At 63.2% G+C, this 20128-nt stretch overlaps 1 protein-coding gene across 4 annotated transcripts in view; it reads left to right on the top strand.

Annotated features, from left to right (window-relative positions):
* LSP1 (lymphocyte specific protein 1) overlaps positions 1–20128 on the top strand; it is a 41703-nt gene that overhangs the window by 11615 nt on the left and 9960 nt on the right. For 2 of the 4 annotated variants that reach the window (XM_032879783.1, XM_032879782.1), the window contains exon 2: positions 17938–18075. In XM_032879783.1, coding sequence (XP_032735674.1) covers positions 17938–18075 — 138 coding nt within the window. Of the gene's footprint in view, positions 1–3353; positions 3419–4763; positions 4877–17937; positions 18076–20128 lie in introns of those variants that run through there. The other 2 variants (XM_032879785.1, XM_032879784.1) reach the window with 2 other exon arrangements.

The raw sequence follows: 20128 nt of genomic DNA, 5'->3' as shown, positions 1-20128 counted from the left end.
GGTGTGGATGGATGGATGGATGTGTGGATGGATGGATGGGTGTGTGGATGGATGCATGGGTGGATGGATGGATGGATGTGTGGATGGATGGATGGGTGGGTGGATGGATGGATGGGTGGGTGGATGGATGGATGGGTGGATGGACTGGTGAATGGTCACATGGAATGGAAGTATAGGTAGGTTGATGGATAAATGGGTGGAATGCTGACAGATAAATGATCAGATAGACTAATAGAATGTTATCAAGACATATGGGTGGAGACAGATAATGGATTGATTTTTAAATGGACAGATTGGGAAATATTGGGGAAGTGAGAGATGAAAGGAAAGATAGATAGTGTGTAAGTAGACATATGGTTGATGCTGGATAAACTACCAAACAGATAGATTGGTGAACAGAAGCACCTAAGTCAGGAATTTTTCACTCACTGTTCTCTCTTTACAACACTTTCTCCCACAAATATATATAGCCATCTCTAATCCTTCTCAAGTCTTTTTTTCAAATAAGGAAAAGATTATTCCTTTCTATGAGGTTTTCTTTGAGTATCATATATAAAATATCAATCTCCTCCATGTCCTCCCACCATGAATTGTATTTCCTATGGTATTTACTGCCATTGGATATATTACAGAATATACTTACTGTTTATTTTTGTTGTTGCTCCCTCTGAAATGCCAGTCTTGTGAGAACATGGGCTTTGTTAATGCCAAATCCCAGTGCCTAAAAAAATGGATACAATAAGTCTGTTGAAAACCATATGGATAGATGAACAAACATGAAGATAAATGGAGTTATGAATAAATCAATGGTTGGTTGGATGAGATATGGATGAGTGAATGTATGGATAAAAATAGTATCCCCTATGGAAGGGTTACTAGGTTGCAGCACTATTGTAAGTTTTAACTCATTTGGATGGCTTAATGGGCAGAGTAATGGGCAATATGTATATGGAAATATGAAGATGTATGCATTTATACACATATGTGTGACTTTCTAGATAGGAATATGGGTGGACATATTGGTCAGATAGATATATGAGTGGGTGTATAAATGAGATTGATCAATAGTAAAATATCTGGAGAACTGAATGAAAGTAAGGACAAAAATATCTGCAGAGATAAAAGAATATATTGAAGAATGAACAGATAGTTCACTTGTAGGGTAGCTGGTCAAATAGATACACAAATTGGTGGCTGAATATGTACCTAATGGTAATTAACATATATTGAGGGGCTCTTATGTTCCAAGTGGATGGATGACTATCTGAATACTTCTTCTAGGTGTTTTATATGTATTATAACATTTAGATAAATGGCTGGATGGGTGGGTGGGGGGTGGATGGATGGATGGAGGGATGAATGAGTGTGTGGATGGAGAGATGGGTGGATACTTGCTCAATAAAGAGACATAAGGAGAGATGAATAGACATAGGTATATATGTATTGAAAAATACTTGAATGGATTGATGGGAGGATATACTGTGTTTATATGGATAATTGAATGGATTAAAATCCTGAGAAGTTGATGGATTGATAATGATGCATGGGAAGACAGATAACTGTATAAAGAGGATGGATGGATGGATGGGTGGATGGATGGAGGATGGATAGGTGAGTGGGTGGATGGGTGGATAATGGGTAAGGGGAAGGATGGATGGATAGTTGAATGGACGGATGGATGAGGGGATGGATGGATGGATGGGTGGGTGGGTAAGTGGAAGGATGAATGATAGATGGATAATGGACAGATGGGTGTGTGGATGGGTGGATGGATGGATGATGAATGGGTAAATGGATGGATGGTGGGTAGACAGATGGAAAGATGGGTGGATGGATGGATGGATGGATGGATAGATGTGTGATAGATGGATGATGGATGGATAGGTATGTGGATGGATGGTTAGATGGATGGGTGGATGGGTGGATAATGGGTAGGGGGATGGATGGATGGATGGGTGAGTGGGTGAGTGGAAGGATGGATGATAGATGGATAATGGACAGATGGGTGGGTGGATGGGTGGATGGATGGATGGAGGGATTATGAATGGGTGGATGGATGGATAATAGACAGATGATAGATGGATAATGGATGGATAGGTATGTGGATGGATGACTGGATGGATGGGTGGATTGACTGGTGCTTGGATAGATGAGTGGATAGGTAAATAGGAGGATGGATGGATGGGTGGGTGGGTGAGTGGATGGATGGATGGGTGGGTGGGTGGATGGGTGATGAATGATAGAATGAATGAATGACGGAGGAGTGGGAGATGGATTGATGGATATATGCATGAGTGAGTAACATTAGAGTTGGTGACAAACACCCTGACCTTTTGCTCCTGGTAGGGCATGCCCTAATTATGAAGCTATGGATGCTGGCCCCTGCATTTAAAGGTCTGTTTTTGCCACCTCCCACCCATCAGCATTTCTGATAGATAATCAAGTAATTGTATTTTAAGTTCTTAGTGACAGAGAACTCCTGCCATTCCAAGGCAGCCTTCTCCCCATGGGAATATTTTTCCTTCTTTTGAACCAAAATATGTCTTGGCACATTTCCTTCCTGGCTGTCTGTGACTGGGATTCCAGAACCAAGAGCAGGAGTCAAGGGGGAGATGCGTATGTTACGATGGAAATGAGGCACAGGCTCACTTCCCTTGGGCGATCTGGCTCCACCTGAGGGCCAACCCCATGGCCCCACTCACCTTTCCCTTCTCCACGTTCCTCTAGAACCTTGACACATCTGTAGCTCTGTGTGGATGCTGGGGATGGATGGTGGGCCCAGCTGCTTCTGGGGCACACCCCCACATTCTCTGGCTCCCCGGGGACTGTGAGAGGAGAGAGCTGTGAACTCCCCTCCAGGGCTGATCATAGGACACAGCCTGGTGTGTGTGGGTAGAGGCAGGGGGACGAATCAGAGCCAGACTTCAGGACGCCCACAAAGTCTGCACCAGCCAGCCACCACCTGGGTCACCACGGACCAGAGCTACAGGCCACGTGGCTGCCGTGACTTGCTTGCAAGTGCGCTGCTGGCCTGTCTGATCTTAGCTGCACCCCCATCCAGCCTCACATCCCCCAGGTGCTCTTGGCCCTGGCCCCCTGGCCCAGCTGAGGCCGGGCCAGCCGGGGAAGTGAGAGGGCCCGTTCCTCCGTGCTCCGGGGATGGAGGGCAGTGGGGGCGGGCGGTCAGCCCACCGGCTCACGGTTCTAGCTCTGCTGGCCCCAGCTCTGCACACTTGGACACTAGTCTGAGCCTCGGTTTCCCCAGGCAGGACCTGGGTACAGCGGCTGTGAGGGTGGGTAGCTAGCTGGGCCACGCTGCTGGACGTGACTACTGGGCACTGAGCTGGGCTCGGTGACGCCCCGCAGACATGAGTCCCGTACCCGCCTCGTCCGGTCACTCGCCCGTGAGCCTTCTCAAGTGAGTCACGGCGACTAAGCCCAACCAGAGGAACAGTGGGCTGGGCTTGGCCTCCTGGGCCTTGGACGGAGCATGAGGGGCAGGGGGCCCGCAGGCCAGGGCACCGTGCTGACCTTGTGCCCACCGGTCCCCCTGGGAGCATGCTCTCCGCTACCAACCGGGGCAGGCCGTGTTTGTCCCTGCCTCTGGGGTCTCCCTGCTCTGACCTCCCAGTGCAGTGTGGCGGGTGCCGGAGTGGGGGGCAGTAACCTCCCCATTTGGGGAGCAGAGAGGATTCCCCCTCGAGGTGATAAGTGGAGCAGAGAGCTGGGCATAAACAAGGGGAAAACTGGAGAACCAAGAGGGAGGGGAGGGAGGGAGGGGGAGGGAGGGAGGGGAGAGAGGGAGAAGAGGAAGGGAGGGGAGAGGAAAGGAGGGGGAGGGAAAGAGGGGGAGGGAGGGGAACAGAGATAGGGGCAGAGAGAGACAGAGGGAGAGGAGAGGAGACAGGGTCTGAGTGTGGAAGCAGGGAGGGCTGGGGGCTGGCAGGGAAGGAGCAGAAGGCCCAGGCTGGGAGCTCGTAGGGCAGGGGAGAGGTGCAGGGCAGGGGGGCTTGACCCAAAAGATCCATAAAGGCGAGGACAAGAGGAGGGCCAAAGGGTTGGCCAGGCCAGGCCCAGAGCGAGGGGAGAGGCACAGAGGGATGGAGAGGCCAAGGGGGGCGCCCCGATGCCCTGCCAGTGGTGGGGATGAGCTGGCGGGCGGCAGAGTGAGGCCTGAGCGGCCGCCAAGGTGGCCAAAGGGGGACAGTGCCCACCCCAGGCCGCTGAGGTCCTGCTGAGCCCCGGGGCTGCTGGGCTGGAGGGTTTTCCTCTGACATTTTTACTAGTCTCGGAAGGAGGGGGAGGGGGAGGAGGCCGAGGGGGGAGAAGGGGGCTGGGGGGGAACAAAAGGGAAGCAGCTGCTAAACGTCCTGAAGGAGAGACCCACAGAGTCCGTGAGGCCGCACAGACGGGGACAGACAGACGGGCACCCAGCAGCCCGGGGCGGCTAACGGGGAGTCAGCCCTGGGGACCCCCAGGACGAGAGGGCCCCGGGTGGACAGACACAGGCCACCGACGGGGAGACAGGGCACGCAGACGGGGAGGGGGTGTGGACATCAGAGAGCCCAGACGGCCAGCCGGACGGAGAGACGGCTTGGACCGGGGGAGGGGGACACGGGAGCGAAGGAGGGGACAGGAGGAAGAAAGGAGAGAGGAGGGGCGGGAGGGGTCCAAGTGGCAGGAGGAGGAGCAGGGGGAGCGGCAGGGGGGGCGGCAGACAGAGGCTGGCGGCCTTCTCGGCCTTTGAAGAAGGAGCTGCCGCGTCCCCAGGGCTGGGGTCAGGCCAGGTCGCCGGCCCGCGGGTGGCCGCCAGCAGCATGAGCGGCTCGGCCCTCCTGAGGAGTTCCAGCAAATGGGGCCTGGACAAGCTGGTGAGGTAGGTGCCCCCCGGCCCAGGCTGGGGCAGGGCGGGCAGGGCCGGGCCTCAGGGCCAGGAGCCCGGGCACCCAGGCCAGGGTGAGGGGTGCACACATGTGCTGGGTGTGTGCACGCGGCCCGCGCTCTTCCCCACCTGCGTGCCCGCCTGGCCGGCGCAGGACCGCTGTCCTTCCAGACGCCTTCCCCTGACCCCGGGGCCTCGGGCCTGGTCTGCTGCTCCCAGGACGCGCACGGTGTCCTTGGCACGCTTCCAAGGCCTCGCCTAGGCTCCCCTGGCGCCTGGGGACTGTTCTGTCACCCTTCCTTTACAGATGATGATGCCGGACCGTGTGGCCGCACTCACCACCCCCCTTAGCACACCAGCCCTGCGTGGGAAGCGCCACGGGGCTGTGGTGAGTGCTTGGGCCTCGGAGCCTGATTTTCTCTGGGCTGGAGTCCTGGCTCCTATGTCTCAGGCTTCGGGCCAGGACCCTGTCCTCTCTCGGTCTCAGTGTCCTCCTTTATAAAATGGTGGCGTGGTGTCACCCACCTCAAAGGGGGGTAGAAAGAGCCAAAACAAGGGGCCGGAGGTGGGCCCGGAGCCACCGCTCCATACCACGGGGTGCTCGACACTTTACTCTGAGCCGCCTGCAGTGCTCTTCCTCCTCCTCTGCCCTTCCAGGCATCTAAGGCCCAGCTGAAACGCTGCCTCCTCCATGCTGCCGGCTTTGGCTTCTCCAATGGCGAGGAGCATGCTGGGCAGACCGCAGGCTCCTGGAGGGAGGGACACGGGCTTCTGAGCCTCCTCAGCTCCACCCACACCTCGACTCTGGGAGGGAGGAGAGACAGGGCGTGCAGGTGGGCAGAGAGCCACCCCAGACCCCTCCAGTTCCCGCCAGTCGGGTCCTTCAGACGCTGAGTGACAGCTCTCCTGGCCCCACCCAGGCATGGCCCAGGCGCCACCATTCAAGTCAGGACCAGCTACGGGGTCTGGGGGAGTCCCCTGCTGGCCGTGGCCCCCGCATCCCCACCCTGTCCACTCGTGAGGCGGACCCCGCTCCTGGGCTTTACCCCGTTCTTTCCTGGCTCGGCCAGGCCCGCCCTGGTGCTACTGGTTAGGAGACCCCCAGCCAAGGCTCTTCCTGCCCAGCCAGCATGTGTCCTCCCAGGGGATACAGCTCCTGTCCCTCTCCAGAAAGCCCGAGGACTAACAGGTGCCTAGGGTCAATACCGGAGGCTCACGACTTAACAAATGGGGAAACTGAGGCCCAAGAGGGCAGTCATATGGTCTGCTGGGGATTGACAGGAAGAGTCCCCAGGTGGGCTGCACTCACAGTCCTCGTCCCAGGAGAATCTGGGTCACAAATGTCTGTCCAAGTGGCTTTGGCTCTGCTCCCAAGCAGAGTCGTGGGGGCAGTGGAGGCACCGACGGGGCATCGAACGTGGAGCCCCAGCTCGGCTGAGGGCGGGGGGCAGCCTGGGGAGAGAGCCCCGAGCCCCTGGGGGACCTGCAGAGGCAAAACAGAGACAGAAGGACGTGCCCCTCTGAGCTCCGTGCACCATCCTGCTGCTGGGGGCTGGGTGGGGAGCAGGGAGAGTCTCTCCCGAGGCATGGCAGTGGGGGGTCTGCGTCCAGCCCCGGCGGGCAGGTCACTCAGCTTGCACGGAAACACTCGCAGGCGCGGACCAGCCCTGGGCCTGGTGTTCTGCTCCTGCCCGTGGACTCCAGGGCCCAGGCGGCTCGTGGCACTCCCGCCCCCTCACTGACGTTCGCACCTGTCTTGCCTCCCAAGGGCTTCACTTCCCGAAGCCCGGGCAGGTGGCCCCGGTCCCTGTTGGACAGGCAGAACACCAGGCTCACAGAGGCTAGCGACTTGCCCCAGGGTCACTCAGGGGCTGAGGGGGTCCTGTCAGCCGTGCCCCAGGCATCGCCTTACTCCTTTGCCGGGTCCCGCCTGGGTGCAGGGTGAGGCCCCTCCCTGTGATGGGCTCAGGAAGTCAGCAGGGGTGGGGGTGGGGGCAAACCGGGTCCAGTTTCAGTAGATTAAAAATGGGCCTGGGCGGGGACACTTGTCTCCGTGCCCACCTGTGTCCCCATCTCAGCTTGGTCCATCCCTGTGGCTGCCACACAGGTCCCCGTCGGCTGTCACTGCCCAGGAGGAGGCTTCAGGTGGCCGGCCGGGCTGACTCTTCCCGCTGTGCCCCCAGACCTGGCTCCGTCCCTCTGTCCCCTCCTACTGCGCCTGGCCGTCTGATGCTCAGCCTGGGCCAGGCCGGAGTTCGGGACGAGCAGGGGGCAGCTTGTGGTCCCACAGGCCCCCTGGGCTCCGGCTGCCTGCCTGGTCCAAGGCTCTCTGGGGGCCTGGCTTTGGGAAGGGGGACTTTGTCTGGCACAGACCAGAGGGGCTGGCCGGGTGGTGTCTCTCTTGGCATTCGGGCTCCTGGTCCCCCCCAAGGAGGCTTTGGGAGCTGGAGGAGCCCTGAGGCAAACCCCCTCTGCCCACTGCTCTGGGCACACGTCCACCATAGGCACCCGGCAATCCTCGTGCCCGGCCTCCCACCCTGGGCAGCCAGGTCTGGGAGGCCTCCGGGACCCCAGTGTGGCCAGCAGGGCCAGGGACGGGCCAGCCTGAGGAGGCGGTGGGGGGTGGGGTGGGGGAAGCCAGGCCTCCAAACCAGTGTCCAAAGGGGCGTGGCTGCCTCGGGCCCACCCAGGGCCCCACAGAGGGGAGGGGGGCTGGCCCTGGCCCTGGCAGAGCCCGGGCGTCTGGTGGGTGGTGCTGCCCCGGGACCAGGCGGTCTGTCGGCCGGAGCTGCCCCAGGAGCCCGGACGAGCTGGCATCACGGGGGCACGAGGACTGAGTGGCCCAACCCCCTGGGCAGGGCGTCAGGGCCGGAGCCCAGAGCCCTGAGGTTCAGGCTCCAGTCCCGTCCCGCCAGCAGAGCAGGACAGGGCAGCGAGCAGGCGGCAGCCCGGGAGCACTGGGCACCTGAGGGCTCACTCCCCTCCCCGTGCCCCTGCCAGAGCCTCGAGAAGGCAGCACGTGGCCCCCCGGGCCCCGAGGGGTGGCTGGAGTGGGCAGGGCTCCCCGGAACAGCTCGGGGAGCGCGGAGTGGCTCAGCACAGGTGGGTGGCCTGGGGCCAGCTCACGCAGGTGTCAGGGGCACAGGTGGGAGCTGGGTGTGGGGGAAGCCCTCGGTGGCCCCTCGGGGCAGAGGGAGTGTGGGATCAGACCGCGGGCCACCCCGGAAGGCAAGAGTGCGGCTGGGAAGGATGCTGACTACCTGGGAAGGGAGAGGTCCTGAGGTGGCCTTGCGGTGAGGTGGGGGGCCAGGGGTTTTGTCCCCAGTGGGCTGAGAGGCTCTCCCAAAGTGTGTTCTACCAGGTATGGAGGGGAGGGGGAGATGAAAAGAGAGAACAGAAGTGAGAGAGTGACGGAGGAGGGGTGGGGCGGGAGGTCCCCGTGAAGGTAGAAAGAGGGCATGCAGTGATGGGGAGGGGATGGGACAGGCACAGGATGGGTACAGGGCAGGGACAGGGCAGGATGAGATGGGGATAAGACTGGGACAGGACGGGGGCGGGGCAGGATGGGATTGGGATAGGACAGGGCTGGGGACAGGGCAGGGACAGGGACAGGATGGGGACAGGACAGGAACAGGGCAGGATGGGGTTGGGGTAGGACAGGGACAGTGATGGGGACAAAATGGGGACAGGATGGATAGGATGGGATAGGACAGGGACAGGAATGGGGACAGGACGGGGATAAGACAAGACAGGACAGGACAGGACAGGGACAGGACAGGGATGGGAATTGGATAGAAACGGGATGGGGACTGGACAGGGTTAAGACAAGGCAGGACAGGAATGGGGGTAAGGTGGGGGTAGGAAGGGGACAGGAGGGGGACAGGAGGGGGAGAGGACAAGAATAGGATGGGGATGAAATTGGACAAGATACAGACAGGACTGGGAATGGGATGAGGGCAGGGACAAGATGAAACAGGAACAGGACAGGATGCAGACAGGACAGGATGGGACAAGGGGATGGGATGGGACAGGATGGTGGCCAAGAGGAGGGAGAGGTTGAGTGAAAACAACAAAGAGAAGGGATAGGGCAGGACATCAGGGTGTGCTGGGGGCAACGGGTGCTGTGGACACTCAGCAGCCCCTCCCATAGGGTCCCTCCCACATTATCCCTCCCACACTGTCCCCTCCCATGTGTCCCCTCCCACACTGTCCCTCCCACACTGTCCCCTCCCATGTGTCCCCTCCCACACTGTCCCTCCCACACTGTCCCCTCCCATGTGTCCCCTCCCACACTGTCCCCTCCCACAGTGTCCCTCCCACACTGTCCCCTCCCACACTGTCCATCCCACGATGTCCCTTCCCACCCTATTTCTCTCACGCTTTCTGCCCCACGCCGTCTGTCCCACGCTGTCCCCAGCAGCGGAGGGAAGGAGGCCCCAAGGGCCAGGTGCCATGGGTGCTGAGTGTGGGAGGTGGGACGGCCCCGTCCACTGCCTGCTCCTGGCCCCCCAGGAAGATGGCAGGAAGCTGTGGGGACCCGCAAGAAAGGAGGGAGGGAAGCCAGTGAGGCCAAGAGAGGGTGGAGAGGAGGAGAGAAAACCCCTGTGGGAAGGAAGGATGGGGAAGGGGACCGGGGGGGGGGGAATGCCTGCATCTGGACTGGGGCCGCATGCATGGGGCCCAGGCTCTCCCACCCTGACCCTCCTGCTGTCCGGTACCAGCCTGCGGGAGCTGTGGGGCTGGAACCCTGGCACACCTTCCTTGTGGCTGGAGGGGGGAGCCCCAGTTCGGGCCCCTTCCTGCTAAGCTCCACTTCGTCTCCTGTAATGGGGTGACGCGCCGCATGCTGGCTGTGGAGGGACCATGTAGCCCCCAGCTCCCGGCGGGGTCCTCAGGGACAGAGGCCCGAGCCAGCAGACCGTCCCGGGCTGGCCCCGTGTACCCATTTGTGTGCACAGGGAAGCTGAGGCTCAGGCAGTCTTGTGACATGTTGGGCGCTCAGGGGGAGGCATCGCCCCGAGCCCCTGATGCTCCGTGCAGAGGGGAGGAGGGCAGGGGAGGGGGTGAGGGCAGCAGAGGGTGGAGAGAGGGCAGGCTGGGCCCCAGGCTCCTGCGGCAGAAACGGATGGCAGTGTCAGGCAGGGGGTCCAGTGACTCCGTGCACTTGGGGGCCGGGTCTGGAGACCCCGGGATGGGCTGAGAAGGAGAGCCGTGCGAGGGACCCTGGGCTGTCGGGAAAACCCGGGTGCCCCCCCGCCCGGCCCTGGGCAAGATGAAAGTGGGGAGGGATGGCCGAGGCGGCAGCCGGTGCCAGCTACCAGCCGCGTGTCACGGAATGTGCCGGAGCCCGGCCTCGTGGGCGCAGTGAGACCTGCCAGGCAGCCCCAGCCTGGCTCGGGAGGGACGAGCTCCCCTGGAGGGCCGGCCAGCGCCAAGAGAGCCTGGGCCGGGCCCGGAGGCGAGGCGGGGGCTGCCAGCAGCCGGGGCCCCCTGTGGTCAGCCCCCCGCATGGTCCCAGAGGGTGTCCTGAGTGCGGCACAGGCGTGGCGGTGGGCGGGGTGCCCGGCGGGCTCCTGGGCGGCCGCGACACTTGGCCCAGACCCCTGCGGCGCTGTGGTCAGGGACCCAGAGCAGGGACAACGGCGATTACTGAGCGCGGGGCAGAGACGGGAACAGCCACACCAGCGTCCAGCAGGCAGGCCGGACCTGAAGAGGGAAGGGGCTTAACCTCTGACCCCAGGCGCAGAGGGGCAAGGAGGCTGACCGGGGAGCACGTCCCAGGAGGTAGGACCCCCAGCTCCAGGGAGGTGATGGGCCAGCCACGAGGACGTCAGGCTCGGTTCCAGACCCCACTCTGGGGCAGAAGGGGACGGTCGTGGAGCCAGCCTCTGTGCACCAGGGGGAATCCTGGGAGAGAGGGGCTTGGGGGCCCAAAGCTCTTTGTGGGACCACGGTTCGGGGCTCGGTGGAGCCAGACTGTAAAGGGGACCCCTGACAGGGCAAAGCCCCTCTAGGTAGGTTTTGGGGGCACTACCTCCTTCTCCCTCAGGCTGGAGCTGTCCCCGGTGGGTGGGCACCAGGGGAGCAGGGACCCCACCCCCCCGCCCCCTGCATGGCACTCTCCCAGTCGGGCCATCAGAGCAGACGACCAGGGACTGTCCGCCTGGCCTGGACACCTTTGGGGCCTGCGGTGCGATGGGCTGGCCTGGCCTGGGGCTGCCCTGACCAGCATTTGGAGGCTGTTCCCCACAGGGCCTTCACGGGTCCAGGAAGCCAGGACACGGCAGGTCTGGGGAGACAGTCGTGGCAGGAAACTGGGGGCTGGGCTGCACAGGGGGTATCAAGGGAGGGACCCATCTGGCCCAGAGCCCTATAGCTCGGGCAGCTCCCATCTGCGTGGATGGCGGGCGGGCGGGCGGGCGGGCGGGCGTGCCAGCCACCAACAGAGCCGCTCAGCGCGGGGCAGGGAGCAGGTTGGGACTGGGCGTGTCTGGAATGGGATGTGGGAGGAAGGGAGCCCATGGGGATATGTGCCCTCTGCACGACTCTATCCCCGAGGGGTGCCTGCGTGGGATGTGTTGGGACTGTGGGTCACCCGGGAGGGGCGTGGGGACAGAGAGGAGGGGCGACACGATGACTTACTGCCCTGTCCTTTCTGACAGGTGTCACCGTCCACATCCCCTATACTTCCAGGCCAGGCCCAGGCCCAGGCACAGGTGCCCCTCCTCTGAAGGGACTTCCTGCAGGCATTCCCCACCCCCCAGCTCCAAACAGGGGCTCTCCTGGGGTCCCTGAGCCTCACCTAGAGGTCAGCACTGGCTTTCCTGGCAGCCCCGAAGGTCCCGGACCCCACTATGGGCCCCAGCTCCCGGAGGGATGGAGAGCCAGCTCGGGGAGGGGGCCGGAGCCCGGGGCGGAGGGGAGGGGCGAATTGGGGGACAGGCCTGCCCAGGCCTACAAGCAGGGGGCTGGAACAGGAGGCACTTGGGCTGCCTGGGAAGTTATGGAGCAGGTGACAGATATGGGACTGTCACTGAGGGGACCCCGGCCCAGGGAGGGAGGCTGGGGACGGTGGCAGCCATGGCTGTGGTCTCCTGGTTCCCCTTCCCAAGGGAGACCTCCCGACCCCACTCTTCAGCTGTAAACTGGGGTGAAGGTCCCCCCTGAATAGGGTGACAACCAGATGGCATTTTGAGCCCCGGGGGGGGCCGTCTTGGGCTGAACAGGGCCTGCCCCCACTGCCCCTGGGGGGGTCCCTGGTGACCTGAGGTCAGAGGCAGGGGCCACACTCCCCAGTCCACTCCTGGGGCCGGCCAGGAAAGAGGGGCTAAAGGGGGATCCTTTGGCTTTGGGGGCTGTGTGGGGCACTTGGGGTCTCCCCCCACAAGGGCTCCTCCACTGTGGGAAGACGAGGGGGCGCTGGATGAAGAGGCCGGGGGAGGGTCCCACAGAGATGACGCTCTGATTGAGGATGGGCCGGCCTCAGCTTCGAGAAGGGGCTGCCCGGGCGGAAGGTGGTCCTGGCTGGGGTCCAAGGGCTCACGTGGAAGGAAAGATGCCAGCACGCCGGCTGCCTGGCCCTTCCCACCTGAGGGACGAGCCCAGAGCCCCTGCCCAGGCCACAGGGCTCTGTTCCCTGCCCGAGGCCGGGAAGGAGCTAGAGTGTGGGTGGGGTCACCTTAGGACAGCCTGGCCTGGGGCTCACAGCTCGAGAGCGCATTGTCTGGCCAGCTGTGGGCTCCCGGAGGCAGCGGCTGTGCCCCATGTCCCCCAGCACCAGCCCCTTGGGGCCTCACTCCCTCCCCACACCTCAGGGCCAGCCTGTGCCTTTTGGGGAGCCAGCCCCTCTGTGGGAGGGGGAAGCTAGCTCTGCCGGCAGATGTCCCCTCCCCCAGGGAGGCTTCTCAGATGAGACCTGCCACCAGAACCAGCAGGGGTGCAGTGAGGGGTGCGGGTCAGGCCCTGCCCCGTGGCGCTCCAGCTTCCTCTTGGGAGGCCAAGTCTGCCAATAGCACCAGTCAAGAGGCAGTTGGAGCTAGGGCAGCCTGGGGAGTGAGGTCTGGGCCCTGGGGAGCTGGGGAGCCGAGGCTGGGCCCAGAGTCTCACCCTGAGAAAGGGGTCAGAGGGACTAAAGCCACAGCCCCACCTCCTGGGGTGACCTCCTATGTTCCTGTGTTTCCCTCCACTCAGCCCCCATCCTCCTTGCCCCAGGGAGGGCAACATGTCCCCCCACCTCGTGTCCCCTCCAACTGCCTTCCACCGAGCTCCTCCCTACTTAGAACCTCCCAGAGCCCCCAGGGTCCCCAGCTGTCCTGCTCTGGGTCTCCCAGAGACCTAACATCACCCCCAGGCTGCTGGGTGCTGCCCCACTCGTGCTGCCTGTTCCAGGAGTGACTGCAAAGGGGAGGGTCAGGAGGGGCTGCGCTCCCGCCCCGCAGGGGCAGAGCTGAGTGCTCTTGCAGGGACACCGAGGCCCTGGGGTGGGGTGCAGGCCCAGACTGTCCCCACCCCTGTGAGGCACCCAGCCTGGAGGAGGAGGGACGGAGACCGGAAGGGGCCGAGGGGCTTGTACTCCAGGCCTTTCCCTGCGGCCGTGGCCGCTCTCTGCTCCCTGGTCACCCCGGAACCCTGGTGCCCCACGGCTGCCCCTCAGCTCCCTGAGGGGTGACTCATCCCCTGGGCTCTCCCCAGCCTGGGTCCCTCCTCACCTGCAGTCCCTCCTGACCATCTACCCAGGAGCTCCCATGCCCCCCACTCTCTGCTGGCCCAAGCTCAACTTGGGGCCTCCCCCCAATTCACCCACCCCCGGAACCCCCCTTGCCTCCTGGGAGGCTGCTGCCCCTTTGCCCACACCACCTTCCTGGCTGGTAGCTCCCCTCCCAGCCCACTTGTGCCCCAGAGGGGACTCAGAGACTCTCCTCCCCATCTCCCCACAGCTGCCCCTCTCTGGCCATGACTGCACCGAGCACTCTGGCCACTGGCCTTCATGGCTCTGCTCTCACTATACCCTCTCCCTGGCCCATGAACCCCAGCTCATCTTTCAGACCCAAGTTCAAGGTCTCCTCCTGGGCTCTCCGGGCAATGGGGTTGGGCTGCCCAGGGCGCTATCTCCCTGGCCTGCTGACTGCCTGTGCTGTCGAGGAAAGGGGTCATCTCTCCCCATGCACAGCAGGACAGAGGCACACCCAGAAAGGTGCTGCTGGTTGAGGGATGGCCAGGAGCGTGGGCTGGACCCGCGCCAGGGCAGGCGGGTGGGGCAGGGGGGAGCGAGGTTCCCGGCAGCTCCCCTGTCCACACCCCGGGCCTGGGGCGGCAGCATGTGCCTCGTCCTTCCCCCTCCTGCCAGCTCATCTCCTCCGGCCCCCTCTTGCCTCCCCCACTGCCCACCTGCCCCTTTGGTGCTGCCTTTGTACTCCAGGCTCACCCCCACAGGGGCACCCTTGTGCCTCTCTGCAAGGACGAGTGACAGCCGGTACCCAGGCCATGCCACACCCACAGAACCTCCCACACAGCCTGGGGCAGGACCGTGCCTTGCATGAGCCGTTGGGGGCACCCTCGTGGTAGCCCAGCCACCACTGCCTTCCCCGGAACTCCCTGACGGGGCCACCAACCTCTGCCCTTGGGGGACCTGCTCTCTGGTAGTTGGGGATCCCCGGAAGCCAACGCTAAGAAGGCCTCTCCGTGGGCTCCTTCTCCCCCACGCTGTGCCTTCCCTCATGGGCTCTATGGTCACTTGGGGGACCAGTCGCTCTGCAAGTGTCCACCCCGGGGGACAGTAGGGAGTCAGGGCATGGGGGGACAGAGACCTTGGTGGTCTGCGGGGAGACCTGTGTTCCCTGCTCCTGGCGGGTGTCTGGTCCCACTCCCCAGGCCTCTTGGGCAGCTCTCACCCACTGTGCCCAGGTCCCCTGTGGCCAAGAGGGTCCCCTGCAAGCCTAAAAGAAGAATTCTCCTATGACAGGTGCCCTGCCTGGCCCCCAAGCCCAGCCCCCAAGCTCTCCCCATGACTCTGAGCCCGGCTTTGGGCACCAGAGACAGGTGGGTGCCCCAAAGCCGCCTGTAGGGGGCAGAGTCAAGCAGGGACGGAGCCCACCAGGGCAGGGGGAGGAAAGAGGCAGGACAGCTGACGGTTGGAGGGGCCAGGCCAGCTCAGACCCCATCCCCCATCCTCCGACCCTGCCCGGGGGACCACGAGGGGGTGCTGCAGAGGGAGGAGAGAGGGGGCTGGCCCCTCGAGTCGGGGCTGGAGACAGTGGACATGTCCAGCAGGGGCAGCCCCTGGGCTGGGGGTCCCCCTGACCGAGGATGGGGAGCTCTGAGCCTTCCTGGGGCCCGTTGGGGTCTGCCCACACTGCTGCCCGGGTAGAGCGAGGCCCCATGGCGGATCCCGATGCAGGACCGCACTCCACGGCCCCGGGGCTGAACCGATGGCCGCGGGGGAGCCAGAACAGGCACAGGAAACAGCCTAATTGCATTCGCGAAGGAACACCAAATCCCTCACAGCTGCGCTCGGGCGAGCCAGGGGCCGCCGGGCGGGGAGGGGGGGTGGCCATCGCCGGCATCCTGACAGCTCCGAGGAGCCTGCCAAGGGGTCTGGGCTGCTGGCCGGGGAAGGGGGGCGCCTTTCCCAGGCCAGAGGCCCCCACCCCACCCCAGGAGAGCCGCCCCCTCTCAGTTCCCAGAACGGAGCCCAGCTGCGGAACAGCGAGGGGTGAGCTCACAGGAGGGGCCAGGAGGGGCTGCATGACTCACATCCTGGGGCTGGTGGGAGGGAGGAGCGGGGAGGGCTCCCTGTCCTCAGGTCGCTCGGTCTCCCAGCACGGGGCATTGGGGAGACAGCAGAAGACCCCTGCCCCACACCCCTTCTCTGCTCCCCACAAGGTCCTGCCTGTGGGAGCTTGGGGACCACGTGCCAATGGCAGGTCATGAAGGGTGACCCTCGGAGGGGCCACCTCCCCGGGGATGCTGCTCTCGGTCTCCCTCCTGGGCCACTGTCAAGGCGCCGGCAGGGGTGCTGGGCAGGGGGGACTGGGCCTGCCCATTCGCCCCTCACTTTGTTCCCACTTCCGCGTCTGCGTGTGCAGAGGGACGCCCGCCTGTGTGCTGGGGGTATTTGGGGCCACGTACAGAGGGCGGGCGTGGGTGCCGACGTGGGCCTGAGTGGAGCTAGAGCCCACAGAGGGACTGTGTGTGTGTGCGTGCGTGTGTGTGCACGTGTGTGTCTGTGTGTGCAAGGGAGGCCCAGCCAGGCACTGCGTGTCCGTGCATGGGGCTCTGCTGAGTGTGGGCCCACACAGGGCTCTCGTGGCCGGGACCCATCACCGTAGGGGTGGACCCCGGGGGCTCAGCCCCTGTCTGTGTCGGAAGTGAGGGGACACATTGTGGGTTTTGCACTCAGATCTAGTGGGAGGGTCTGGGGAGCAGGAGCGATGGCCATGTTGGGGAGAGGCCCCACAGGGGTTCCAGACAGCAGGCCTGAGGGGGACCTGAGGCTCAGCTCCGGCCTCGGGCCACCCATGCCCCACCTGAGCCCACGCTTGCGCACCTGTGCACCGTCCACTGGCCGGGACACGACAATGTCCCAACACCAATGTGCCCACGGGCGTGTGCAGCTGGGACATGGGAGCGAGGGGAACAAGATGGCCAGTCCTGAGAGGAACGGCTGGGAATTCCTCCTGGGGTGTCCCCAGGGGCCACCCCACAAGAAGGTTGGGGGGCCCGTGCTCCGCCCCACAGCTGGGATCCAGCACCAACTCCCGCAGCACCCACGGGCTCCCACCCTCCATGAGGAGGGCCTTTGGGTGTGAATGGCGGGGAAGGATCCCGGAGCCCAGGTCCCCAACAGCCCGAGAGCTCCCCAGGTTCTACCTCCCCAGAAAACATGGCCCTGCGGCTTCTGAGCAGGATGGGAGCTGGGGACGGGCCAGGAAGGGCTCCCTGGGGTCCTGGGGGCGGGGGTCGATGACACCGCGGAGGAGTGAGGGTAGGTGGACGGGGGTGCTGAGGTCTGAGCATGGCCGAGGCCCCCAGGGGCTGCCACAGGGAGAGGGGGCCCAGAGCAGGGGCTGCACAGGGGCCTGGCTTTTGTCTGGGAGGCTCTGGGAGGACTGAAGGGAGATTAGATCGCGGCCAGCAGGGCAGCCGAGACTATGGAGCCGCCCTGGCCATCCTGGCCAAGGGTGGAGGCCCAGAAGGAGAGGGCTGTGGGGTCAGGCAGCGGACACCACCAGGAAGGGACAGAGACCCCGGCCTGGGGCAGTGACCCCTGCAGAAGCAGAGACCAGGACTCCCCTCCTGGAGTCCAGGGGAGTTGGGGGAGGCAGGGCCATGTCGGTGGCCAAGGCCTGGGGTGTCTGCCCTCCCCCCGCCGGACACCAATAATCTGAGACCTACTGGGACAGGGTCAAGGGAAACGGGCCTTGTGAGGCCCCAAGGGAGGGACCCCGAGAAGCTGTGGGGTCAATGTGCACTGAGCGAGGGGCTCTGCAGGGGGTCTCAGTTCTTGGTCTGTGAAACAGCTCAGAGAGGGGTCAGGCTTGGGCTGGACGCAGCCTCTTCTGCAGGTCTTGGGCCCTCTTGGGGGGCTACCTTCTTCCAACACACCGGGTCCCTGGGGAGCAGGAGGGAGCACCCCAGCTGTGGGGGGAGCGTTGGCTTGGGAGGCAGCTGCCTCTCCAGGTCTACCCCGGGCCTGACTCCAGCCCAGCCTGGCCGTACCTGATGGGCTGCGGCTGGACCCCCAGATCGGGTAGACCCCTGACACCTCCCGCTGCCTCTCCCCACGCCCTCTGTGGCCCGGCTCTGGATGGGCCAAGGGAGCCCAGCTGGTGGAGGGGACCCAGGGGTTGCTGCAAGCCTGGCTGGACCCTGGAGCCCCTCCATCCCCAGGCCTGGAGAGCCCTGGGAGCTCCCCCCGGGCCCCGAGGGCACCTTGGTGACCAGCTCCCATGATCTCTGCTCTATGCACAAGGAAACCAAGGCCCAGACAGGAGGCCTGCTGGGACTACAGCGGCGGGGCACAGGCTGTGGTATGACCGTCTCTCGGTGTCCCCCAGGCTCACCACTCAGTGGAGCGTGGAAGATGAGGAAGAGGCCGCCCGGGAGCGGCGCCGTCGGGAGAGGGACAGCAAGCTGCAGGCCCAGGACGAGGACGGGGGCAGCCGGGCCCCCCAGCTGCCTGAGCAGGAGACCCTGTAAGCTGCTTGCCCGGCCCGGCCCCGTACCCCCGGGGAAGAGGGGTGTGCTGGCAGTCAGGCCCTGGGCGAGGGGTGCCAGAGCAGGAGAGACCACGCAGGAGCTCAGCCCAGCAGCAGGGGCAGGAGTGGGGACAGTTCTCAGGGTGGGGGTCCCCGCAGCCCCCGGCGCCAGCAGAGCCTGCTGGCTGGCCGGCCGGATGGACTCACGTGCGGCCGCCCCTCCCAGACAGACTCCCAGAGCGCTGACTCAGGCTCTGGACGCCCCGCGCCGTCCTGGCCCCTGCTTGGACCGACACTGACCCCAGCTGCGCGGCCCTGGCCCCAGAGCCCCCCGCCCAAGCTCCCCGCTGCCGGTGACTCATGGAGGCCACGTCCAACTTGGCGGGCCGCAGGCCGGCTCGTTTCCTCCCTGGGCCCAGGAGGCCTCCGCGGCCGGGCTGGGCTGTTTTTACAATAATGCCCCCCTTCCTCCCGCCGCTGTTTTGTTCCATTTTCTCCGAGTCAGCAGCTCTGGGCAGGGTGGGGTGCCGCGGCGGTCATGGCCCCTCTGGCCGGGGCCTCAGTCTAGATGTCAGGGGCTGGGGGTGGGGGGGGGGGAGCCCACTAGCACCAGATCCCAGGCCTGCCTGGTGGGACGGGGTGCACGGGCTTCCTGGGGAAGGAGCATGTCACCAGAGCCCTGGGAGCACAGCTGAGGGGACAGAGGGAGACAACCCGACACATGGGGACCCTAGGGTGACAGATGGGGCACGCTCAGCAATTGGGGGTCCTAAACTGTTGGGGGAGCACAGCCCAGCTCTTGGGGAGCCTTAGACTGATGAGAGAGCCATAACTCATCTCTTGAGAGACCCTAGACTGAGGGGAGAGACATAGTCCAGCTCTCAGGGGACACTAAACTGATGGGGGAGTCATAGCCCATTTCTCAGAAGACCCTAGATTTGGGGGGGAAGCATAGCCCAGCTCTTGGGGAACCCTGGACTGATGGTAGAGACACGGTCCAGCTCTTAGAGAACCCTAGACTAATGGGGGAGGCATAGTCCATTCTCAGAAAACCCTAGGCTGATGGAGGAAGCATAGCCTATCTCTTAGGGAACCCTAGACTGATGGGGGAGCACAGCCCAGCTTAGGGTGCCTTAGACTGATGACAGAGGCATAGCTCAGCTCTTGGGGGACCCTAGACTGATGGGGGAGGCATGACCAGCTCTTGAGAGGCCCTGGACTGATGGGGGAGGCACAGCCCAGCTATCAAGAGACCCCAGACTGATGGGGGAGTCACAATCCAGCTCTTAAGGGACTCTAGACTGATGTAGGAGGCATAGCCCAGCTCTCAGGGAATTCTAGACTGATGGTAGAGGCATAGCCCAGCTCTTGGGGAGCCCTGGACAATGGGGGAAGCAGAACACAGCTCTCAGGGGACCCTAGACTGATGGAGGAGTCATATCCCAACTCTCAAGAGACGCTAGACCAATGGGGGAGGCATAGCTCAGTTCTCAGAAGGCCCTAAACTAATGGTAGAGGCACACCCCAGCTCTCAGAGGACATTAGACTGATGGGGAAGGCATAGCCCAGCTCTCAGGGGACGCTTGACTGATGAAGGAGGCATAGCTTAGTCTTCAGAGGCCCTAGATGGATGGGGGGATATGCCCCAGCCCTGGGGGAGCACTGAACTGACAGAGGAAGCATTGCCCACCTCTCAGGGGACCCTAGACTGATGGGAGAGGCATAGCTCAGTTCTCAGAAGGCCCTAGACCGGTGGTAGAGGCACAGCCCAGCTCTCAGGGAACCCTAGACTGATGGGGGAGGCACAGCCCAGGTCTCAAGAGAACCTAGACCGATGGAGGAGGCATAGCCCAGTCCTCAGAGGCCCTAGACAGATGGGAGAGGCACAGCCCAGCTCTCAGGGAACCCTAGACTGATGGAGGAAGCATAGCCCATCTCTCGGGGAACCCTGGACTGATGGGGGAGGCACAGTCCAACACTCAAGAGACTCTAGACTGATGGGGGAGGCATAGCTCAGTTCTCAGAAGGCCCTAGAATGATGGTAGAAGCA

This window comes from Lontra canadensis, unplaced genomic scaffold (assembly GCF_010015895.1).
Source record: "Lontra canadensis isolate GAN:19392208 unplaced genomic scaffold, GSC_riverotter_1.0 scaffold66, whole genome shotgun sequence".
Lineage (NCBI taxonomy): Eukaryota > Metazoa > Chordata > Mammalia > Carnivora > Mustelidae > Lontra > Lontra canadensis.
The sequence above is the reverse complement of the archived record's forward strand: the minus strand, read 5'-3'. Positions and strand labels throughout refer to the sequence as shown.